Below are 26,567 nucleotides of genomic sequence, written 5' to 3'. Positions count from 1 at the left end.
GGTTATGGAGAATCCCCTTCGATCAGGCGTCCCCTCGGCAGGATCTGTAGAACGTCCCAGACTGCCAAGTTCGCCATTGGAAAGGCGTCCTAATTAGTAGAGGGTGCGTTCGATCGGCTCTGTCTCGCTCTCAGGCCTAGACCTCTTCCAAACTCACAAGCCCAGAGGAGAAGGAAAGTCGAAAGCCTTACGGAGGTTATGGGAGAACCCCTCCCCACCGATCGGGCGTTCCCTCGGCAGGATCTGTAAAACGTCCCAGACTGCCAGGGATAGCCATTGGAAAGGCATCCTTTTAAAAGTGCGTCTGTTCTTCAGTTTCTTCATCTTACATCCGAAAAGACGAAGAATGTACATGTTTGGAGTTCGGACGATCTGGCTCGTTCTCTGAATAAGAGAACACTGACTCACTGAGTGAGAGGCTGAGAGCCAGCCAGCAAGCTAGCGCGAGCCACGTTCCAACAGACTAGCGCGAGCCGTGTTCCAACAGACTAGCGCGAGCCGCGTTCCAACAGACTAGCGCGAGCCTCGTTCATACAGTTAAACGCGAGCCGCGTTCCAGAACTTTTTTCTTGGCGCAAGGCGCCTTCAAAGAGAAAACAGATGGCTTAACTAAGGAGCCTTATAATAGAGTGGCAATCAGAAGGATGCTTCCATTGAACGTTTACTGGCAAGAGGCTCGTATAACAAGACTAGAGGCGCTCGGATCTATTAGGGCGCACGGGACCTTCCACGCAAGCGGAACGTTCCAGGAGCGAGTCTCCTTTCTAGCGTGCGGAACATTCCAGGCGCGCGGAACTATCCAGACGCCAGGCGCTAGGCGCAAGGATCCAGACGCCAGGCGTCAGAAGATTCCAAAATCTTCATTTGAGAGAGAGGTCAGTCGCGAGACTCCTCTTTGAGTTTTTAACTTGAGCAACTTTCCCCTGGCAAATGTGCAAGATGTCGCACAGGCGGCCGTTGCTTTTGTCAGAAGGATTCTGATACTAAGAGAAGCCCCTTTGCATTATTCAGAAGACTCCTGTGTTAGGCAGTGCCTCATGCGGACTCTTTCCTTCATCCATGCTCTTCCCTCGTTTTGAGGAGGCAAGAACTTTGGGAGTTTTTCTTAATAAGAATCTCATCGACGTTTGGGTATGATGGCGGATAGGAAATATCTACTTCCTTCCGTAAACCCTAGTGATGAACAGGAATTCTGTCTCTTCCGCGATTTATGAGGAAATCACGAAGATTTAAAGAGTTCCTGGATTAACTTCGTTCCTTAAGGATATATATATACTCTTTCTTTCGTTCTATTAACAAAAAGAACGAAGATAGTAGAAGGTAGTAGAGTTTCTACTGTATGAGAATACGATACGGTCAAATCATAAACACATACCGTAGTTACTTCTTTTTTGTGCAACTCAATTACCAGTATCCTTCTACGACTTTCCTAGGAAGGACTACGCTTAAAGGGATTGTTAAGACAACACCTACTTAGCTTCTAGATTTATCGAAGTCTTGTTTCGCTTAAATATGCTTTAATAAGAACTTCCTGAAGTTCGATAATAATTTTATAAAATTCCTTTATTAAATGGAGTAGCTGGCAACTCTGGAAGAGTAAGCGGGGACTGCTTTCGCTGAGAGCCTGAGACCAACGCAGTACGCCTACGCCTGTGACTGTCAGTACCATGTAGGTGTCAGTCATGAGCGGTCGGGTGTATCTCTCTCTCCTGCGGGATGGAATAACTTCGTATCTCTCCCCTACAATCGCGGTCTTAACCTCGGATTGAGGGGATAGTTAAGCTAACATAAATAAATATTGTATGCCTTTTGCTAAGAAGCTTTCAATAAGAGAGATAGTACAACCTTTCAATGCTGTTTACCGTAGGTAACATTATTAAAGGATTCTATCGCAGCAGAACATTATATTATGTAATGCTCTCAGGCTTACGAAAGCATAGCTTATTAGAGTACCTGCTCAGAAGATGGATGAGTCGGATGGGAAACATTCTCTTTGGGGCAGAACTTGTTTCCCTGAATGGACTATACTACGTATATAAAGCTTTTTCCTAACTAAGAAATGGAATTAAACATGTGAAAGGAATGTCGGGTAACCATAAAGGCACAAGTGTTCTGGCACATAACATAAAAAGAATTAGAAGAAAGCGCCAGTCTGGCGCAATGCTCCAGCAGCGCCAGCCTGGCGCAAATTTGCGCCAGAAGCGCCAGCCTGGCGCAGTGAGCCAAGAGCACCATCCAAGATTTTCTCGTTTTAGCGAGTTATTAACCTAAGATTCCAGTAGCCTCTCGGACACCAAGCTCGGTAACGGCAAAATTCGTTCCTGATTTCGTTACCCATTTAATCACTTAGGTCAATTCCACGACTCTCTCATATCGCAAAGAGCATCGAGAATCTCTTTTTTCGCTCCTATTCGCGTTAACAAAGAGATCCTTCTCGATCGACGATAATAACTGTTAACATGTTTAACATTATTGGAAAGAGTTGTGAGAACCTGCGGAAAGTCTTCTTCATAGATCTCTCAGTAAGGTAGAAGACGAACAGGCTTCCTATAGACTGCTTCCTTTTCCTACTTCTCCCCCGATTGAAGATGACGGGGGAAAAGCTTCAAGGAAGATTATCTTGGCAGTACAAGAGCAACTGGCCTCTTTGGTGGGAGTGTTAGCGCCTCGTAGGAAGGACGTTGCGCTTCCAATCAAGAAGTCTCGTCCTCTCTCCCCTGCGAAGCGAGAGGCGTCATGCAGACGTGAAGCTTCCAAACATATCGCAGAGGCTTCGGTTTCGAGAGCGAGATCGGGAGAATCTTACGGAAGACACGTAACGCGAGAGAGACGTCGTCAAGACATGAAGCGTCATTTAAAGCTGCTTTTAGACGCGAGGCTCCAACCAAAAAATTTGGCGCCAGTTAGGACGCCTTTTGAGAGCGAAGCGTCTTCCAGGCGCGAGGCGTCATCCAGACGTCAGCAGCCACACAAGCGGGAGGCGTCAGCCAGGACGCTTGGCGGACTAGAAGCGTCATCCAAGCGGGAAGCGTCATCCATTTATGGAGAGAAGCCTGGACTGTTGGCGCCTTCCAGGACTATTAAAGCGGGGAAGAGGAAGGAATATCATTCCCTTAGCCCCTCTCCTATTAGGAGTTTGTCTCCTCCAGAGGAAAGACGTACTGAATTAGCAGCGGAGACTCATCTAGACCGAGAATTAGAAGTAAACTCGGAGGAGCAGTATCAAGGAAGAGAAGGACTGTCGAACTATAAAGTTTTGACAGCCTGGCTTCTAGAGGAGTATGGAGACGACTTGACTCCTGCCTCTCCTCCTTCTCCGCGCTCTCTTTTCTCGAGTGCAAAGACGAAGAAATCTTCGTCTTTTCTTAGAATGAAGCCAGCCTATTTCGATGAAGAGGGCTCTTCAGTCTTTAGACTCTTGGATGAAGTCGAAGAAGGAGTTAGTTAGAACGGTCTTCTGCATGCCTCCAGCGAGACTAGCTGGTAAAAGAGGCATTTGGTGTCAGACGGGAGAGAATATGGGTATTTCTCTTCCGTCTACGTCAGAAGCGGACTTTTCGACCTTAGTTGACGCTTCATGTAGACAAGGTTTGAACTCTGCCCGTATAACTTGGGGCATTTCAGAACTGGACCATCTCCTCAAGGGACTCTTTCATGTATTGGAAGTTTTCAACTTCTTAGATTGGTCCCTTGGGGTGATGTCCAAGAAAGCCCATGATTCTGAAGGACTCGAACCAGAAGTCCTTCTGTGTATTTCGTCTTGTATAGACAAAGCGGTTCAGGATGGCTCGGTTGAGATCTCCTCTTTATTTGGAGCAGGTCTTCTTAAAAAGAGGACAGTATATAGTGCCTTTTTAACCAAAGCGGTCTCCCACGCTCAGAGGGCAGCGCTTCTGTACTCGCCTTTGTCTGACTTTTTGTTCCCTTCTCAGTTAGTGAAGGACATTTCTCGTTCATTAACTGAGAAGGCGACTCAAGACCTTCTGACGCAGTCAGCAAGGAAGAAGAAACCTGCAGACAGCCTAAAGAACACTGTCATTGTCTGATGAGGAGAAAGACCGGGCCTACAACCTGACACAGATGCGCTAGATGCGAACATATAGGACAGATAAGAGTGTCCGATGTGGACATTGCCAGACATCCTCGAGACTCTACCAAGCTCGAAGCTCCGGCAAGTGGGGAGGAGCCAACCAGGCGCGAGGCGCCAGGCAGGAGCGAGGCGCCAGGCAGGCGCGAGGTACCAGCCAGCCGCGAAGCTCCAGGCAGGCGCAAGGCGCCACTCCAACCGGGCGCTAGACGCCAGCCAGGCGCGAAGCTCCAGGCAGGCGCGAGGCGCCAGGCAGGCACAAAGCGCCAACCTGGCGCGAGACGCCAGCCAGGCACGAGGCGCCAGCCAGGCGCAAGCCAAGCTCTAGGCGCGAATCTCCAGCTAAGACGCCAGGCGCGAGTGAGGCGCCAGCCAGGGGCGAGGCGCCAGCCAGGGGCCAGGCGCCAAGCAGGCGCGAGGCGCCAGCCAGGCGCAAGCCAGGCTCTGGGCTTCATCCAGAAGAGATCTGTTGCAAAGAAAGCCCTGGTCTTCTTTGGAAGAGTGGAATCTCTAAAGCACTTCTTGAGTAACTTGATGTTTCCTTCAAACAGCTAAGAATTAAAAGCGCTTGAAGTGCGAGCTTTTAACAATTCTTGTTCTTTCCATAACAATATGTCGTGAGAGTCATATTAGCTGTAATAACGGGAGATGCAACTCTGTGTTGACTTCTCTTTGCACGAAGGAGATCAAGTGGGCCAATGAGAGATCCTTCTCTCTTTGTTATACGTGTCCACGGATGCGTTGCTGGGATAGGGAGCCGACACTGATCCTTAACTAGTAAATTAAAATTTTTTTAAAATTTTAACATAAGTGTATTATTTTCTGAGGTTATTTGAAATGAGTTTGGGGATAGCTCTTTTCAAATTAAGCACAAACCCTCGTGTTAGGATCAGGTGATCGGGATCGGTGTTGTGCTCCTTAAATTATGCCAATAGGCATTGGTGTATTGTCATGTAAGTGGATAAGACCCCATTGACAAATGACCACTAGATTCTGTCAAGTAAGTGGATAAGACCCCATTGACAGATCTACAAGAACTCTTAGCCATAGGTCACATCCTCGCTGAGGCTCTTGAGACGAAGCAGACTACTAGCAATAGCTAGGAAGTCGACCCTTCGTCTAAACACATAGGAACCAAGGTTTTATTTATTTATTACCTACAACTTATGTTGTTTACCTGTCTATTCAGTAATAGCTGTCTTTTACCCTCCACCAATGGTGTGAATCAGCTATGTATATATCTGACAGGTAAGTTGAATGTATAAAAATGATATTGTTATGATACAATAAAGTTTTATACATACTTACCTGGCAGATATATACAATTAAATGGCCCTCCCAGCCTCCCCTCAGGAGACAGCTGGAAGAAAAATTATGAATTAGAAAACAGGTATGGTTCCTATTCCCGCCACCCAGCGGCGGGGGGGTAGATCACCTGACCTACCTGCCGCGTGTGCCGCGAAATTTGAATTTCTGTCGGACGACGGAGTAATAGCTATGTATATATCTGCCAGGTAAGTATGTATAAAACTTTATTGTATCATAACAATATCATTTTAGAGCTGGCAAGCTAAGCTGTTGTTGCTATATGAAATGGGTGTGATTTTCAGTTCTCTTTATTTTTAGAGTACTTTTATTTATTGAAGTAATGTTCTGTATGTGGTTGATACATCCCTCTATCATTTAACAAATTCCCACTGCCAGTATTATACTGAATAGAATTTTTTCTTTACATTAAGCTTTACATAACTGTTATTTCAAAGGTACATGTCAGGGCGCGGAGGTAGTCAGCGAGCTACATTACCTTTAGTTGGACCAAAGGATGTACAAGAAGTACAGAGAAAAATGACGCCTAACAGAGCAAGGAAATCAGGATTATCTATGGTTACGGAAAGGCATCCTGGTAAGAACAGAAAGTCTTGTGGGGTAAGAGGTACCATTGTTGGTTTATGTGAGAATGATACGTGAACTGTTTTGTGTTTGCTTGGTAGTTGTTTATTTTGATAGAGTTTTGTACCATGTTGCTGAATTTATAACAGTTGCAGTGAGGTTCTATCTTGGAAAATGATTTAGTTTTTCCAAGTACGTATTGTACTTGGATGAAGACTATGCATAACCCAACCTGAAATAAAAAGGAAAATATGACTTTATTAGTACAACTTCAGTAAGTTAGAAGTGTTTTAATGAATCAAGTACTATGGAGCTGATGTGGTTTATCTTTGGGTTTCAATCCCCTAAGAAGCGTAGTTGGTCTTTTCCCTCGAAAATTACACTGTCCAGCCCAGTAAAAGAGAAATTTGCTGTTATCCCAGACAAGATACGTACATGAGTTTTATATTCCATCTTGTAAAAATATTTATGGAGGTAACCAAGAGCATCACACACACACACACACACACACACACACACACACACACACACATATATATATATATATATATATATATATATATATATATATTACTATATATTATATACATATATAATAAATATTAATATAATATATATTCGCTTATATATATATATATTCTTATATTATAATCTATATACTATATATATGTATATATATCTATATATATATTAATCATATATAATCTATATATATCTATATATATATAGAATATAAAGATAATATTATCTATATTATATAATTTAATATTGTAATAACTAAAAAATTATACCAGGGATATTTGCTTATTTGTAAATTTGACTTCATGTTATGAAGGATTTGATTCATATCTTTCTATATGATACATATTAAACAAGAAGAATAGTTGTTATTATTATGAAATAGCTTAATGACACCTGAGTTGCTTTTTCAAGTAACTATAGGCCTCATCCAAAGCATTTGATATGAAATATACTAATTAATGTAAAGGAAGGCAGAGTTACAAGTAAAAAATGCGCCGAAGTTTCTTCTGCACAATCGAGTTTTTTGTATATTGTACATTGCTGTATAAAACTATCAGCTACGACTGGTAGTGCTTCAGTTTCTTCCCAGATGTGGTAGAGTGAGGGTGGGTTCCACACCTCTGCAAAGTGCTGCTAAATGCACGATCCATGGATAACTTTAACCTTGAATAAAATGAAAACTACAGAGGCTATTTGGTATGTTCGATTGTGGCGGAATCAGAGCTAAGCAAAAAAAAAAAACAAGCAAATCTTCCCGCAGTTACTTAAACCGTACCAGCTATCAATGTCCCCCCAGGCAGACTTTCTCCTTTATGTTACTATTTACCGACAGGACAGTTGGTCATCCACAGACACAAACAAAATTCTCACACTCTCGTACTCACCAGATTTGCTTGACTGCAGGGCGAGAAGCTGTGCTGTCAGCTGGATGAGGTTGCTGAGACACCAACAACCGCTGTAAATCAATACATAAACAAACAAGGACTACAACAACACAACAAAAGACCATTGCACAAACAGTCACTATCAACATGAAAAAACAACTACATGACAAGTTAACACAACCATCCACAACACCACCAAGAAACCACAACAACTCACCAACAACAACACTCAACAACTCACAACTCCAACAACTCATCTACAACGTGACAGAACTCACAAGCTTAACAACCCTCTAACACACAAGCACAACAACTTTAGCAACACAGCCACAACAACTCTAAGCATACAACACCAACAACTCAAACAACAACTTCAAAAAACACAAAACATAACTGAGCATCCAATGGTATCTTCCATGACCGCTGTCGACTCTACTGTCCAGTACAGACACTAATCCAAGACTGACTCGACAAAAAACTGCCTCACTGGACTGAATGTCAAATATAGACTCAACCCACAACCGAACCCAACAGACACAACAACCGCTTGCCGAATGACCAATTCGCTCGTTAACTATCCATTCACACAACCGCCTCTCTCTCTCTCTCTCTCTCTCTCTCTCTCTCTCTCTCTCTCTCTCTCTCTCTCTCTCTCTTCTCTTCTCTCTCTCTCTCTCTTCACGCAACCCTCGAAGACTTTGTCAAATAACTCCTCCATATGGTGATCTGAGGGTGGACAGAAAAAAAAATTGCAGACGGATGGACAAAGCTGGCATAATAGTTTGATTTTACAGAAAATTAAAAAGGTGGACAGAGGCGAGTAGATATTCCAAGGGGAACATGAAAAAGAACGGCTGAAAGCTTTGTTAAGTTTGTGAGGAGATCAAGTTAATCTTACACAAGTAGCTCCAACAGAAGGATTTGTGGACTTTGTGGCACTATGAACAATGCTTTCCTAAGAACCTCTCTTTGTTAGCCTTAAGTGGCAGTTTTTTTCACAAGTGAGGTTGCTGTACAGTGAACCCCCCCCATATTCGCGGACTCACGTATTTGTGGATTTCTCTCTGGAACATATACCCCCATTATTTGTGGAAAATTAGCCTATTCACAATATTTTTTTATGTGAAATTTTTTGTTTTTTTATCAATTTCAGCATAAAATGCACTTTTTGTGATAAAACTATTGAAAAAACCAGGTATAAAAATTTTCTTGAGTTTTACCTAACAAAACAGGCAGTTTTAAGCACTTTTATAGGGGTTTCAACTATTCCCGGGTTCTAACTATTTTGGGGGGGGTTGCCTATTCTCCGGAAAAAGGGGGTTACACTGTAATTAATAGTTTTACCAATGATGGAGGGACTACCCAAGCTAATTTTACCGAATTTTGCAGTTGATATCAAGGTATATTTTTGTGTCCTCTGAAGGGAACTGAGCCTGATTTTTTGGAACAGGATAGGGAGGATGCTCTTCTTGCTAAAACTGGTGTACAGATATGTGCAGTAGTACCTCGAGATACGAAAGGCTCTACTTACGAAAAACTCGAGATACGAAAGCCGATGCGAAAAATTTTACTGCTCTACATACGAAAAGTTTTCAAGATACGAAAGGTTGTTGCTGTAAAGTCCCGAGATTCGCCCGGACCACCGAGAACAATTTTAAAACTCCCGCGCCGCCAACTGAGTAAAGTCGCCACCATCCTCCCGCTCTCCCATTGGTTCCTGATGCTAGTCACCCCATAAGGTCCTACTCTCCTATTGGTCAGCATGTACCCCTTGTGCTTTAAGTATTCTATTGGTAAAAGGATGCTGTAAATTGAAAAACTTATTCATGCAATACATTTAATAAAAAGAAAACATTAGGTAAAGATAGAATAAAGAATAGAAATGAATGGTTATTATACTGTTTGGTAGTTTCAGTAGTTGAAGAGAGATAATGAAAATTTATGGCTTACTGTGTAAAGTTATTGCATGTGGATCGTTCGATACTCGTAAGTGCTGGATGTAAACAGACGTTTGGTAGCTTTTTTTTTTTTTTTTTGTTTTTTTTTTTTTTTTTTTATTATAGTTAATGGTTACTTAATAATTATTTGAAATGAGTACATGCCAATACATTTAATAAAACAATTGTGAAATAGATATCATAAAATATAAAATAAATCAGACTGCCAACAAATACGTATTTTTTAGAATTCTTCTTCTGTTTTATTATTACGTTACGTATACGTATGTTTCATTATAGCTGTCAGTAACTCGGTATCTCCATTAGGTAAAGATAGAATAAAGAATAGAATTGAATGGTTATTATAATGTTTGGTTGTTTCATTAGTTGAAGAGAGATACTAATGAAAATTTATGGCTTACTGTGTGCTAGGAAAAATGATTGCTTGGCGCTCGTTCGATACAAGACGGGTAAGAGCTGAATGTAAACAATCGATTGGAAGGTTTGTTTTTTGTTTGTTTGTGTATTATAGTTAATGATTAATTAATAATTATTTGAAATGAGTACATACTGATTATTTATACATTTTATTGGCATATTCTAAGCTTTTAGCTCTTAGGTTTAGATGTCAGAGTCATAGACTAGGCTACAGTAGCAACCGCTAACATAGGCTAGGCTTATTGCTAAGGGACATATGCTAAAGTCCTAATAAAATGGGGTTGAACATTACATGCAGTTGAATATTACTCAAGTATGTACAGTATTTTGCCTTTTTGGAGTCCTATTTCTTCCGTCGGATCGGCGTTGTAACCCTAGAACATGTGTTTTAGGCCTGGAAATATAATTTACTGGGGTGTTTTTGGAGGGCTTGGAATGGATTAGCCATTTTACATGTAAAATGTGTTCCAAGATATGAAAAACTCATAATACGAAGGCCGTCTCGGAACGGATTAATTTCGTATCTTGAGGTACCACTGTACTTGAAAGGACAAAATTTGTTTGTGTTCAACTAAAATTACCAAGAATAACTTTGTTGTTCTCAAAATAGCATGACACCTGTAATAAGGTCACTAATCTTGAAGTTTGAACCTTACCTCTAAACCTTACCTCTATATTTAAATTTGATTGCCACGGCTTCGTACTGCAGTGGTATCATAATTCATTGGTAAGCAGCCTTTAATTGTAGAACCTCATAACAATATAGAATACCATAGATCTAGAAACTATTTCTATTGTAGATATATGAGTTATTTTCCTCCTAGTATTGCCAGTAAACCTTCCTTGACAGTGCCCAGTCCTCAAAAATTAGTCTTTTTATCACAATTTTTTATGGTCTTTAAAACTAATTGTTTAGGTTTTTCTAGCATGCATTTAAACCATATGACTGTTCTTATATCTGAGCAGTATAGATCCTTAACCTTCCAGGAAGTCCATTAATAATCTAATGGTGAATGGCAATGTGTTTTTGAAGACTGTTCTCTTCATGTTTTTCCTATCATGTATCTATACAGGCAGTCCCCGGGTTACGACGGGGTTTCCGTTCTTAAGACGCGTCGTAACCCGAAAATCGTCGTAAGCCGGAACGACGTTGTTGAAAACATGTCCACAGGGAAAATTTCACTAATTTGCAATTTTTCTTAGTATCTCTAAAATTATCACTAATTTACTTTTTTCATGTGCAACACTGTATTCACAAATTACTGTATATTTTCATTAAAATACAAGAGAGAGAGAGAGAGAGAGAGAGAGAAGAGAGATAGAGAGAGAGAGAGAGAGAGAGAGAAAAAAATTACATAAAACCATTAAATTCGTTGATCATTGTATGGCATTGTTACTTTCCCAGCTCTGAGTGTCACTGGAGTTATGAGGTAGGGAAATTGATACAGAAAAAGACGAAGGGAAGAATTTTCTTTTGAAATTAGTTATCGTATTATTAGTACTTCTATTATTATTATTTTTTTTTTTTTTTTTTTTTTTTTTTTTTTTTTTGTTTTTTTTTTTTTTTTTTTTTTTTTTTTTTTTTTTGCTCTATCACAGTCCTCCAATTCGACTGGGTGGTATTTATAGTGTGGGGTTCTGGGTTGCATCCTGCCTCCTTAGGAGTCCATCACTTTTCTTACTATGTGTGCCGTTTCCAGGATCACACTCTTCTGCATGAGTCCTGGAGCTACTTCAGCGTCTAGTTTTTCTAGATTCCTTTTCAGGGATCTTGGGATCGTGCCTAGTGCTCCTATGATTATGGGTACGATTTCCACTGGCATATCCCATATCCTTCTTATTTCTATTTTCAGATCTTGATACTTATCCATTTTTTCCTTCTCTTTCTCTTCAACTCTGGTGTCCCATGGTATTGCGACATCAATGAGTGATACTTTCTTCTTGACTTTGTCAATCAACGTCACGTCTGGTCTGTTTGCACGTATCACCCTATCCGTTCTGATACCATAGTCCCAGAGGATCTTTGCGTGATCGTTTTCTATCACTCCCTCAGGTTGGTGCTCATACCACTTATTACTGCAAGGTAGCTGATGTTTCTTGCACAGGCTCCAGTGGCGGGCTTTTGCCACTGAATCATGCCTCTTTTTTTGTACTGGTTCTGTGCAAGTGCCGGGCATTTGCTTGCCTATGTGGTTTATGGTTTCATTTTTCGTATTGCACTTCCTACATATGGGAGAGATGTTATTTCCGTCTATCGTTCTTTGAACATATCTGGTTCTTAGGGCCTGATCTTGTGCCGCTGTTATCATTCCTTAAGTTTCCTTCTTTAGCTCTCCCCTCTGTAGCCATTGCCATGTGTCATCGCTGGCTAGTTCTTTAGTCTGTCTCATGTATTGTCCGTGCATTGGTTTGTTGTGCCAGTCCTCTGTTCTGTCTGTCATTCTCCTGTCTCTGTATATTTCTGGGTCTTCGTCTATTTTTATTAGTCCTTCTTCCCATGCACTCTTTAGCCACTCGTCTTCACTGGTTTTTCAGATATTGCCCCCCTGTGCTCTGTTCTCGATGTTGACGCAGTCCTCTATACTTAGTAGTCCTCTCCCTCCTTCCTTTCGTGTTATGTATAGTCTGTCCGTATTTGCTCTTGGGTGTAGTGCTTTGTGTATTGTCATATGTTTCCTGGTTTTCTGATCTATGCTGCGGAGTTCTGCCTTCGTCCATTCCACTATTCCTGCGCTGTATCTGATTACTGGCAATGCCCATGTGTTTATGGCTTTTATCACATTTCCGGCGTTGAGTTTTGACTTGAGTATCGTCTTGAGTCTCTATATCTTTCCTGATCGTGTCCTTCATCTCTTGGTGTTTTATATCCCCTCCTTCCATTATTCCCAGGTATTTGTATCCAGTCTCATCTATGTGTTTGATGTTGCTCCCAACTGGTAGCTTTATCCCTTCAGTTCTCGTTACTTTGCCTTTTTGTATGTTGACTAAGGCGCATTTTTCTATTCCAAACTCCATCCTGATGTCCCCAGATACAATCCTTACAGTCTGGATTAGGGTATCTATTTCCTTGATGCTCTTACCATACAGCTTGATGTCGTCCATGAACATCAGATGGTTGATTCTGTTGCCTCTTTTCTTGAGTTGGTACCCGGCATCCATCTTTTCTGTAGTACTTTTGTCATGGGAATCATGGCTACTACGAAGAGTAGTGGGGACAGTGAGTCTCCCTGGAAGATCCCTCTCCTGATATTAACCTCTGCTAGTCTTATTCCAGAGCTTGTAAGTATTGTATTCCAGTTGCGCATTGTATTTTTGAGGAAGCTGATGGTGTTTTCCTCTGCCCCATATATTTTCAGGCATTCTATTATTATTATTATTATTATTATTATTATTATTATTATTATTATTATTATTATTATTTATTGAAAATATAATAAACACGTGCATCTACCATAAAAATTCTCTGATCTCAATAAGAAAGAGGAATTATCCTTACAAGTGAAATGGAAAGGTCATTTTCATCTCTTTAAAATACGACCATTATGAATTTTGTAATTACAGTTTTATTATTATTATTGTTATTATTATAAATAAACTGAAATTATCAATAAACATTTTACATACTAGTACCATAAAAATTCTTTCATCTCGGTAAAAGAGAGAGAGAGAGAGAGAGAGAGAGAGAGAGAGAGAGAGAGAGAGAAGAGAGAGGAGAGAGAGAGAGAGTGTGTGTGTGTTTATCTCTCTGTTCTCTCAAAAAATACTTATAACGCTTCCAGCGAACGAGAGGGAGGGAGTTACCCCTATGACATTATTATCTTGTGCAAAAGAGAGAGAGAGAGAGAGAGAGAGAGAGAGAGAGAGAGAGAGAGAGAGAGAGAGAGAGAGAGAGTTAACCTTAATTAAAAGTGACATGGATAGATTAGTATTGTATTTCTTTAAAATACTATCACATATGAATTTTGTAATTACGTTTATTATTATTATTATTATTATTATTATTATTATTATTATTATTATATTATTCTTATTATTATTATTAGTTATTATTATTATCTTATTATTATTATTTATTATTATTTGAAAGTATTAAAAACAAATAGTACAAGTACATAAAAAATCTTGAGTCTCAGTAAATGAGAGAGAGAGAGAGAGAGAGAGAGAGAGAGAGAGAGAGAGAGAGAGAGAGAGAGAGAGAGAGAAAGGGGGGGGAAAAATTTCATGAGCACTTGATGGCAACACAGCAGCTCTTCCCCCTCCTGGCACAGAACTTGATATATCTGACAGTTTTAGTACCTGGAGTTAGAGAAAGGTTAGAGAAAGAAGACTGGGATTTCCTTCATTCTTCCATAATTTTTTAAATATATAAGCTAAAATCTTACTAATTCACTATGGTATTTTCTTTAATGAATTGATATTATTGCTATATAAATTAATATTAATATTTGAAAATAGTAAATCATTTATTTATCATACAAAAAAACATACATCTTCGTAGTTTTGTAGGAGAGAGAGAGAGAGAGAGAATTGTTATTTTTATTATGTGATATCATTTCAACTTATTAAACTTACTAATACAGTATTAATCAAAATTAATATTTGAAAATTAGTAAATCATTTTTGTATTATAAAAATGTATTTAGTCATGGAAATAAACATCAAAATACACTAATTAGTGATTATTTTCGTCGGAAAATACAAAGAGAGAGAGAGAGAGAGAGAGAGAGAGAGAGAGAGAGAGAGAGAGAGAGAGAGAGAAACTATGGTTTTTATATCCAAGTCTAAGTAGAGTATAAATGGATTCTTTAAGTGAAATAATGTTTTAATGATATTTTGCTGTTTTGTATTAAAGGATATGTATACTGTTTGAGAATGCGTTCCTTATCCTTGACTATGGTTACCATACAGTTTAATAGCATAAATTAATTTATGCGCCCTCCGCTCAGAAACTAGTTCTGCGTATGAGGTATCGTTAAAAAGCATAAAAAACCATCGTAACCTTGGAATTTGCGTTGTAATCTAACCAGAAACTTCAACAAGGGACAAAGAACACAAGCGTTAGGAAATCCACCTAACATGACTTTTTCTTCCATATTGATTTCCGCCCTGTCTGGCACACACTTTCTTCTAATCAGTGAGACAGCAGCTCCTGTGTCTTGAAGCAAGACTACTTCTCTCGAACCTAGTCCCCCAAGAGAGGAAACTACACCTTCTGACAGAAATTCACCAAAAATTTTCCTAGTTTCTCTCATCACATCATTCCTACTTGACGAAAGGTTAACTAGAGACACTGGTTTCTTAACATCCTTCCTTTCTACTGCACAATTTCTCGCTAAATGCCCTTTCCCATTACATCGGAAACAAGTTAATTCTGAGCCACTAGATGCCACTTTAGTCTTACAAACCTTAGACGTATGGCCTGGTTTTCTGCATGTATAACAGGAATAGTCACTTTTACTCGCATTGCTACTACTAGAACTGAAACTTTTACTGCTTTGTACTCTGCCAGACGAAGGATCATTTCGCTTCTTACTGACACTTAAATTATGAGTCAGTCTGTATTTGTTTGCTAGCCTAGTTGCTCCTGCAAAAGATACTTCTCGCCTATCTTCTATATAAAGTTTAATCTCAGGGGATACGTTATCTTTGAAGTTTTCCATCTACGCTAAGTTCTTTAAACCATCAAAATCCTTAACTTTAGCGGAAGTTAACCAATCAAAAAACAGCCTTTCTATCTTCTTGCCGTATTCTACATACATAATATTCTCATCCTTTCTCAAATTTCTAAATTTCTTATGGTACGCCTCGGGTACTAACCTGTATGCGCTAAGAACAGTTTCTTTCACAATATCATAATCATCACATTCCTCCTTAGACATACAACTATACACAGTAAGTGCCTTACCACTCAAAACTGACTGTAAATATAGAGGCCACATTTCTTTGGGAGAACCTTCTCTTTCCATTAACTTCTCAAAACACATGAAATATTTCGTTACATCTTCCTTATCAAACTTTGGTACTAATTTCAGCACTGCACTCATATCTAAGCTATCAGCTTCGCCTGTCTGACTGTTACGAGTACTTTGCTTAACCGAGCAATCCGCTCTTTCATCTCTCTCATACTTTTCCCTTTCTTTCCTTTCAACATACTCACGAGATCATTCCCCTCTAGACCCAGAAGCTTACCCGACTCAATAAACTCTTTCACCATCTCACTCATTCTGGCTCTTTCTATATTCTCCCTGTTTCAATGTTACAGTGCTGAATATCCTGGCAAGATCGCCACTAATGTCATGGACCCCGAGAGGTCCACCTCAGGTTCGATATATAATAAACAAAAAGAATTCAACGCCCACAGTTGAAACTGGGGATACGAATATAGAAAGATACACAAACAGAACAAAGTTTATTTACAAGTTTACTAACAAAGATAAATGCAGAATGGTTTCTCTTATTTACATAACAAAAGTAAAATCTTACACTGCATGAACTGGGGAAGCACTGAGGTAATGAAAATACTTGCTGGCAAGTTTTTCATCTGTCGGAAATCAATCCTTAAAGCGACGACTTCACAAAGGAGAACTATAACTTCGGACGTCTTCTTGACACCATACTGCAGAAAACAATGTCTATTCTAGATACTCGAAGGGCATGAACTCCTCGAAGCCTCTTGTAGGACATTTCTTCTCTGAAGGCTTGTTCAACGTCGAAATGCCTCGGTCGTCCACTCCCGGACGACGACTTGACCAGATTCTGATCAAACTCTTGAGCGCCTTTTTTCTCTCTTATCCTTCGTCGGTTCCTTCTTCTCTTATCTCTCTCTGATGACCTCTGCTCTCTGCTGGTCTCTAACTGATGAGATATCTCTGCTGCTGATCTCTGATCTCTCCTACTTCGTCAGTCGTATTTATACGGCAACCTGGGGGCGGGGCCTATGGGGGGCGGAGCATGATCGTCACAGACTCACTCCTGAGACAACATGAAATCTTTAGAAGGATCTAGACGACATGTTGCATCATAAATCACGGCGTTCCTAACGACATGTAGGCCTGTTGAGTTCCATATCACACCTGACGATTCTAGAACAATCATGAGAACAGGCGCCTCCAACACGTGCGTGAATGACTCTTTGCTGTAGACCTACTTGAAAAAAATGCATTTTCATTTCCTTAAATATGTAATTCCTTCACTATAGAGCGATTACCATGACAGCGAGTCTACTCAGATGGCAGCGCGCGAGTTTGAAAATTGGTCTCAGTGGTCCGGGTGAATCTCGGGACTTTACAGTAACACCCTTTCATAACCTGAATTATTTTCGTATGCAGAGACAAAAAAATCTTCGTATATGCTTTTGTAACTTTAATTTTCCGTAAGTTGGGACGTATGTCGAGGTTCCACTATATTAGTAATGTCATTTCTAAGTTATCTTAAACATTAGTCACCTTAAAGATATACCATTAGTACATAAGTACTTCCAAAACACAGAGAGAGAGAGAGAGAGAGAGAGAGAGAGAGGAGAGAGAGTTACTACCATGACATATTTTGTGCCAGGAGAGAGAGAGAGAGAGAGAGAGAGAGAGAGAGAGAGAGAGAGAGAGAGAGAGAGAGAGAGAGAGAGAGAGTATCTCTTTAATCTCTCAGGAATATTATTATTTCTCTTTACCAGCAACTGACAACAACAAAATATAATTATTTGTTTTTGTATTTCAAAGATGTATTACCTTTACTAGCATTTTTAAAATACTATGAACACACACGAACTTTGCATTTGTTAATACCAATTGGTTAAAGAGACTCAAATTAGCAATCCTGAGAGAGAGAGAGAGAGAGAGAGAGAGAGAGAGAGAGAGAGAGAGAGAGAGAGAGAGAGAGAGAGAGAGAGAGAGAGAGAATTTTCTATATAGGCATATCCTTTGACTGCTGAGTTGGCAACAACTTGAACCCACTAAAAAGTCGCTCAGCGAAATGTTGGAGTTTCCTTTATTTTTACATAATTCATTACTGTATAAAAACTAAAATCTCACAAATTTCCTCTAGTATTTTCGTTTATGAATTGATATTATTGCTGTTTACATTAATATTAATATTTGAAAATTAGTAAATCATCTATCATACAAAAACATACATCTCAGAGAGAGAGAGAGATATTATTTTTATTATTTAATATAATTTAATCTTTTTAAAAACTTAATACAGTGTTAATCAATATTAATATTGAAAATTTATTTAGCGAATAATTTTTGTATCATAAAAATGTATTTAGTATTGAAAATAACAAAAATACACTAATTAGTGAATATTTATTGTTTGAAAAGGCAATGAATTGCTGAAATTTTCACAAATAATTTATAGAGGTTCAACTGAAAAAATCAACAAATAAGTGGGTTTGCGAATCTTGAGAACTTTGGCGCACATAAATAAAGGATGACTATAGACCTAATTTGATTTTATGTTAAGGATAATCCTGTACTAACATGAAAAGTTTAGTTATATGAAAAAGATTTTTAGAATGTTTCATTTGCTTTATTAACCCTCTTACGCCGATTGGACGTATTAAACGTCGTGTCAAAATGTCTCCCGTATGCCGATTGGACGTATCATACGTCGGCTCAAAAAAGTTTTTTTAAAAATTCGCGGAAAAATACTTATAGGCCTACCAGCTGAAAACTTTTGTATCACGTGCCTTGGGGGATGCTGGGAGTTCACAGATCAAGGCGTTGTTTTGTTTACAATCGCTACGCAGGCGCGCAAGCGCGAATTTCTTTCTTATCGCACTAAAAAGTATCAGTGACACATCTCGGAAATTATTTCGTCACTTTGACATAATTTTTGCACCATTTTAAATTATCCTTTACATGAAGTATTATATATGAAAATGTGTGCAATTTCATGTAAAATACAACAAAAAAATACCCATGATTGTACCTTTTATCAGTTTTGAAATATTTTCATATAAATAACGATAAGTGCAAAAATTTCAACCTTCGGTCAACTTTGACTCTACAGAAATGGTCGAGAAACGCAATTTTAAGCTAAAATTCTTACATTATAATAATATTCAATCATTTGCCTTCATTTTGCAACAAATTGGACATCTCTAGCACAATATTTCGATTTATGGTTAATTTATGAAAAAACTTTTTCCTCACGTTCGTGCGATAACTCTTCCGATAAAGTTTTTCGTGCGATTGTCCTAATGTTTGCACCCTTTTAAATTTGCCGTTACATAAAGTTTTATATATGAAAATGTGCGCAATTTCATGCACAATACAACAAAAAACAACCCATGGTTGTAGCTTTTATCAGTTTCGAAATATTTTCATATAAATAACGTTAAGTGCAAGTCTCCGAAATACGTACATCGCATTATCCTAATATTTGCTCCTTTTCATATTAGCCTTATTATAGAGTTTCATATATCAAAATGTGCGCAAATTCATGAAGAATACAATAAAAAATAATTGAAGGTTGTAGCTTTTTCCATCTCCGAAATATGTGCATATAAAAAAATATATATATAAAAATTTTGACATTCGGTCAAATTTAACTCGTTTGAAATGGTCGAAATCTGCAATTCTAATCTAAAACTCTTACAGTATCGTAATATTCAATCATTTGTCTTAATTTTGAAACAAATTGGAAGTTTCTAGAACAATATTTAGAATTACGGTGAATTTTTGAAAATAACATTTTTTTACGTCTGTGCGTTACAAATTCGTACATAATTTTGTGATAATATTTTTCCGGTGTTGCTTTTATTGTTTTACTATGTATTATATATCAAAAGGATTGCAATTTAGTGTACAATACAACGAAAAAAAAAATTAACTCATTAGCTTTGACCGTTTTTTGTACAGCGTGATTTGAATACAATTATCTATGATTTTTTTTTTCTCGCTACCATATATCGCATTATTTACATATGATAATGATATTATTTTTCATTTCTGATGATTGCATACTAAACTTCAGGCAATGAAAAAAAAAATGAGCCAAAAATGAACTCTTAATCTTCAAAACTAAGCGCGCTGTGATTTTTTGAAAAAATTATTTTTTCCGCTTCCTCGCTCACTCCAAACCGGCGCCGGCATACAGGAGAGGTTTTGATTTTTAGGGCTTCGGCGTAAGAGGGTTAATAATATAATACAGTCATGAATATGTAAGCATTTTATCAAGTACGATAAAAGAAATTCATATTAGGCCTATACCTATAAAAACTGGCATCCTCACCTCGTAGTATTTCTTTCTTTGCTAGACAACACCCACATATTTTCTTCAATGGAATATTGTTTTAGAGATAGGCTATGGAATCTCCTTAGTCTGAAATTATGCACAAAATGCACAGCCATGAAAAATAATTACAATTCATTGCTCTAAGATTTGTAGTGAGAGTCACTATTGCTTTTATGAAGGCATTGGTGAGCAAAGAGTCCAAAAGGTTTTGTTCCTCAAAAGGAGTCCTAAAGGTTTTATTCGACAAAACTTTAACTTTGCAATTATTTTAAACTGCTGTGTGGATTTGATAAATATCTTAAATTTCATTGAAATATCGTGAATGTTCTTTTCACTTAACCTTATAAATCTTCTCTGTAGAAAAAATGGGAATTCAATGTGCCATATATTTCCGTGTGTAAGACAATCTTTAGCTTAGATGCGGTAAAAGATTATGCCAAAATTTCATTATTTGATTGTTAAGACGACTGCTAAATTACAGAACCATCTGTGTATAGGCTAGCTTTTGCAACAACAGGTATCTTATTGAATATTGGCGATGTAAAGATTATGTTATTACAAATGCTGTTTTACATACTTTATCTTTAGAAATTCAAAATAAACAAAATAACAATGCCAAGTATGTACTCTTATCATGTTTTTCCTACACGTCACCTAAAATGGAAACCTTTCTTTTATTTACGTTCCATTGCCAATTACAAACAACCCCTAACAACAATACGATAATGTACAATAATGATCTTACATAATTATTGAGTAAAGGTTGTATATATAATCCAAAATTGTGTTATATACCACCAAAATGATAATGAATTTTCTGAAAGGTTACTGAAAGATAAAGATGGTGAGAGCACAACCATAACTCAATGTGTACATTTTCTTAGCTGGGCTTGCATAGATAGAAGTTGATTTAATTGATATGGAATTATGCATTCCTCGAATAGGCCATTTATAATGAAGATATCCAATAATATACTATAAGGTAAGAATGGTTTATTTCAAAATGTGAATCTTTTCATGTAGTATATTGGTGGTTATTGCACCAAGGCTGAGGCTATCCTACTGATCAGTATCACTTAGAATTCAAGGTTTAGCGTTTAGAATAATAGTATAAGATGATCCCCAACTTTTAATGGTAAATTTTAGGATTTAAAGGTCATCTTATACAAGGAAATATACCAAATTTTTTAAAGTTGCCAAGTAGTAATTGTAGGATTTTTTAAAACAAAAATTAATAGTGTTCATCACTTATGGAGCTACTTGTACAACTAATGGTAGTCTACTCTACCTATGTAAACATTGAATTACTAGATACCTCGGCTTTATGTAGAAAACCCAGGCACGTAATTTTTTGAGCCATGTTTGTGAAGAGATGGGTCTTATGTACCATCAAATAGTGTAATATTGAAGTAATTTTGAACGTTTCATGACAGTTTGGATGGTATTTAGCAACTTTAGCTTTTTCATTATTTTAAAATCCTAATCTAGAAATTTATTCCAACATGGATAATGCAAAAGTTGAATTCCCATTCATGCCTCTTTCAATTGTACATACAGATTGCTATTAATAGGTGAAGTGGTTTATACAATAAATGCAAAACTAATTATATTATTACCAGAAGTATGTGCTGCAGTTGCCTCCTCATACACTAGTATAGTTTCCAGATCAAGTAGCCCCCCCTCTTTTCTCATATTTGAAGTATTTTCCATTTGAATTATATTTATTTAAATTGAAATTACACCTGTGGTTGGTTTATTTAGGAATATTGGTAATTTGTATACTATTTGTATGTTTATTAAGTATGGTAACCTCCCATCCCATGTGTATAGTATGCATAGGAAATTACCATGGTCATGCAAATCATCACATAGTATTCCTTACTGCTGTTATAACATCAGAATATGGTACACTATACTTTTCTTTCAGCTTGTGAGGCTTTTGTGTGCACAGAAGGTAATTGTCAGCTATAATTTGTCATTTGGTTTGGTATATATGACCACGAGAAGTTTAAAGTTTTCCATAAAATACTTGGAATATTCTGCCAGAGTGAGTTTGTAGGATACATTTGATGTAATTAAATATGTCTTAGGGGAGACCTTCAAACTAGCTGAACCAAATACACACCTTGAATATAGAGTTGGTAGTATTCAGCAGTATGAGGGAATGGTTTGCTATTTTATGTAAAGGCTATTTTTCAAGAAATTTTGTTTATGGATATGCAGAGGTTCCTTTTCTTCTTTAGTTAAGAGTAAATGCATCAATTCTTGAGGAAAGGTTCATAATGAACTTGAAGTTAGAGAGATATGGGGGATCTTGATTGCCCAAAGGGGATATTTCATGTTGATTGTAGCATGTCGTAATTTTTTATGAATTTGAGGTTAATAACTACATATAAGGCTATGTAAGACAATGGTTCGTTTTTATACAATAATACACGATTAATTAAAAGTAATATTATTCTTACATGGATAGAACTGTTGCCTTTTATACATAGGAGTATCATTTGGTGCTAGCTGTATCAGTCAGTGAATCTTGGTAAAAAATAGTTAACAGTTGGAAATGGGTGGGGTGAGAAAGGGGTATAACCATCATTCGCCCAACCTTGCCACTTATTGTTCAGCCATCCAGATAGAGAAAATTGGTCCACTCTCTACCCTGTGTGCTTGTTAAATTTTTGATGAGTAGCTTGCAACCCTAGTTGCTTTGCAATCATTTTTGCCTCCTTTTGTGACTTGTGCCCTTTCTTAGTATTTTGTATTATTTTGGCTTGCTTTTTCTTCAAAATGAAGGGGAAACAGGATGAATGAAGGATTGTACTCGGTCCTTACCTAATGATCCTTCCTGTTCCTCTTCCCATTGGTTCAGCCTCAAGTGATCCTTCAGTGTGGAAAACAAGCAAGATGTAGCAAGGAAAAAGCAAGAAATTTTCCTGCTGTTCATGCACTTCATCACCATCTTCCTTCCTTCTCAATGCTGTCCTCCAGCTTGTCTTCGTCCTCCTTCTTGCCCCTGGGATATCTTCCTTCACTTAGGGGAAAGAAGTATAGGGAACTTCTCTTCGTGCTCTTCTTTATCAAAGGAGAGTAGAAATACCAGATCAGTGGTACATGGTCATTATACTTCTGGTAGGGCTGTCACTCATGCCCACTTAATGAGAGGACTGTCCCTTGTCCATCCCATTATGCTACTTTCAGGCTCACCAAGGTAGGTCTTCATATCCCTTCCTTGCTCTACCTGTTGTGGGTCTTTTGACTAGGTGTATGTTGCAGCTTGAGTTGCCTTCTCCCCCATGGTTGTAAAGAGTTGCAAGGGAGATGGGAATCATGCTCAACTAGTTTGCCTTGTGAGTGCAAGGTTTCCAGCAACAGGAAAGGTTCTTCCTCATCCTCTTCCTTGGGGAGGAAAGCATAGAGGTGTACCAACACCTCATTCTTGCCTTGTGCATGTGCAATCTGCTAGGTGTGTGCAATCAGAAATCTCTCATTTCAGAAAGTGGTCTCCATTGATCTCTCTCATGTCTTCAGTTCATGGTTTGCCACATGGGATTGATGTGCACAAGAGAGGTATTGCACCTTCTGGTTTGTCCTCTCTGTCTTCTTACTGGGTTTAGACCGAGTAAAGGGAAGTGGGATGGTTGGGTCAAAGTTTGAAATGGCAAATCTACTGGATCTCATCTACTTTCTCTGACAGAGGAATCATGTGGCTCAGGACAAGGTCAGGAATGACGGAGGGAGAGGAAAACTTACTTGAAGACGGCAGCTAATACCGCAGGATCTTGTAGTCTTGAGTGCAGCGTTCCTCCAGAATCTCTGCAGACCAAGCTGGAGCAGTACTGCAGAGTGGTTATTTTAATTAATAGTGAGCATAAGAATCTGAGTATTGTCTACAGAACTTTCTTTAGGGGATGCCCCAGAGGTTTGACCTTTGCCAAGTTTCTATGTTCACAGTTAGCTCTTGGTGTTTTGGAGGCGGTGAATATCTTGATATGCAGGTTTGGGAGTTCTATACCTCCAGCAGATTGAGCAAACTCCTTCCACCACTTGTTTTCAATTCAGTGGAGGTACTGCACACCTCAGGATTGGGAGGCTACTCATCTGCTTGTTGGATGGAATGGTCTGTCAACTTGTGAACAGTCTTCCTCTGGAGACTCCATTTAAATGATTTTTCATTTAATGCTACAAATTGTACCATGACAAGTATGCCAATTTTGGATAAGAGGGTGGCCTTCAAAAGGTTGCTGGTATCCAGTGGTAGGGCCCTTAACTTCCTGGCACACTAGGTCATCAACCATTGGGCACATCTGGCCTTTCATCAGAGAGACAGAATTATCTTCCTGTTCTTGAGACAAGTTTCTCACAAGAGTTGCCTCTTGCTGAGATACAGTGCAATGTTGGGCTTGCCTCTAACTTTTCCTCCATATAAAGCAGAGGCAACAGTTGGGCTTAGGAGAGAGAATTCGCAAGACTTCATTTTCAACTACACATTGTCTTTCAAACCCTCGTTCAGGGAAAAAGTCATCCGTAGCCAAACCTTTGAGCTTAGCAAAACCTCCACATCTGGCACAACTAAGAAGCCTGCTCTTCAGAAATTATATGCAGTGCAATAAAGTTTAATATGACTTGAAATGCAATAAAAAAACAAAAATGCAATAAAAAAGGGATTTTGACGTAGGAAAAATCTATTTCTTGGGGAAGACCTGTGTCGCCCGTTGAAAAATCCCTGTAGCTCATTTTTCAAGTATAAATACTTCTAGATATACCAGAGAAAAAGCTAGCATGTTATGCTGAAGTTATTACCCCCAGCGCGATCACCCCGAAGGGTGTCGGTATAAGTAAAGGGGCGTTGTGGAAACCACAATACACAGGGCCTTCGCCACTTAGAAGATTCCTTCCCAAAATCCCCTTCCGCGGTGGGAGCCGCTACAACGAAACCCACCGACAACTCCTCTCGCCACTACTACTAATACCCACACGCTTTTCTCATTCCTGGAGTAGTCCTTTTTTGGATTAACCAGGGTAGGGAATGTAAAAAATAATAAAGGGTTGGGTTCACCGGGCGACACAGGTTTTCCCCCAGAAATAGATTTTTCCTACGTCAAAATCCCTTTTCTGGGATTGACCTTTGTCGGCCGGTGAAAACATAACAGAGAATTATATCCAAGCTTAACAGATATGTTTCCAAAAAGGGGATTAATAAAACCCAAAGTAAGATTAAATAGAAATTATTTACTACTAAAGTTGTATAAAATAGAATTACTTATGAACTAATTAAGCCTTAATCTACTTCAACTATAATTAAGCCTTAATCTGCTTAAAACTAACATCTTAATATAATATGAATTATAATATAAGACTGTGAAGTCAAATAAACTGAAAGTCAAGCAAGACACAATTGGTATGGCCAATAAGGCACTATCAAGTAACTATTTACACTATATATAAGCTCCGGTGGCGGGATGAACAGGTCTAACCCAGCCCGGAGAAGAGGATGGTGGAGAGTACGATCGAGTCATGTAGGTAGGAGAGAGTGAAAGGGAAAGAAAACAGAAAGGAAAGGTAGGATGTCAACCCCGATCTTCGGGGAGGACTATGCTTCCTGCCACCACAGTTGGGAATTTAAGGGCCTGTGGGTTCTTCAAATAGTGGTGTTTAAAAACTGCCGGAGATTTCCAACCCGTGTATTTCTTTAGGTCCTCAAAGTTCATATTTTGAAAGTAATTAATAGACGTGGCAACTGCCCGGATGTCATGGACATGTGGAACTGAGTCCGGATTGGCTTGTTTAATGAAGTAAAGAATTTGTTGCTTGATGCCTTTTAAGGTGATTGTACCTCCTTTCTCTCTAACAAACAGAGGGCCTGAAGTTATTTGAGAAGTCCTGGTTAGGAAGGTTCTAAGAGTATAGACAGGACATAAAGAACTATCTTTCGTAAGGGGAAGGATTTTCCAAGGAGTCCACCTATTTTGTGGGTCCTCGTTTTTGGCTAAAAACTGCCTGTCCGGTGAGAGAAGGACTTCCCCTGACGGGAGGAACTCGACATGGCCTGGGTTTCTGGAGAGAGCTGATAGTTCAGATATTCTAGCTCCTGATGCCAGTGCTACTAGAAACAGTGTCTTTCTCAATAGAGTTGAGAAGGAGCATGATTCATTATTTGAGTCTGAAGCCAATTTAAGAACGTCATTTAAGAACCACGAAACTGACTGAGGACGGTCTATTGTTCTTAAATGGGCGCATGCTTTTGGGATAGAAGAAAAGTAGGCGTCCGAAAGATTAATATTAAAGCCTATTTGGAAGATTTTCCTTAGGGCTGATTTCACTGTGGTAATAGTACTGGCAGCTAGACCTTTCTCAAATAAAGACCTAAAGAAAGAAATTGTCAAATTCGTGGTCATTTCGTGAACATTTGAGTCCTTTAGAAACTTGGCCAGTTTCTTTACTGCTGAATCATATTGTCTAATTGTGGACTCCCTCTTATCAGATTCTATAAATAGAATGTTTAGAGGGTCTATACTTGCGTCTTTCTGAGCCGCAAATTTCCTGAAGTCCATTCAGAATTCTTGAGGAAGCTGACGC

At 38.6% G+C, this 26,567-nt stretch overlaps 1 protein-coding gene across 2 annotated transcripts in view; it reads left to right on the top strand.

Annotated features, from left to right (window-relative positions):
• Window positions 1-26,567, top strand: part of LOC135216322 (serine/threonine-protein kinase SIK3-like) — a 1,037,686-nt gene that overhangs the window by 594,938 nt on the left and 416,181 nt on the right. For both annotated transcript variants that reach the window (XM_064251493.1, XM_064251492.1), the window contains exon 14: window positions 5,851-5,990. In XM_064251493.1, coding sequence (XP_064107563.1) covers window positions 5,851-5,990 — 140 coding nt within the window. The remainder of the gene's footprint in view (window positions 1-5,850; window positions 5,991-26,567) is intronic.

Source organism: Macrobrachium nipponense, chromosome 6 (genome assembly GCF_015104395.2).
Source record: "Macrobrachium nipponense isolate FS-2020 chromosome 6, ASM1510439v2, whole genome shotgun sequence".
Taxonomy (NCBI): Eukaryota; Metazoa; Arthropoda; class Malacostraca; order Decapoda; family Palaemonidae; genus Macrobrachium; species Macrobrachium nipponense.
Note: the sequence above shows the minus strand (reverse complement) of the source record. Positions and strands in the feature narration are given on the sequence as shown.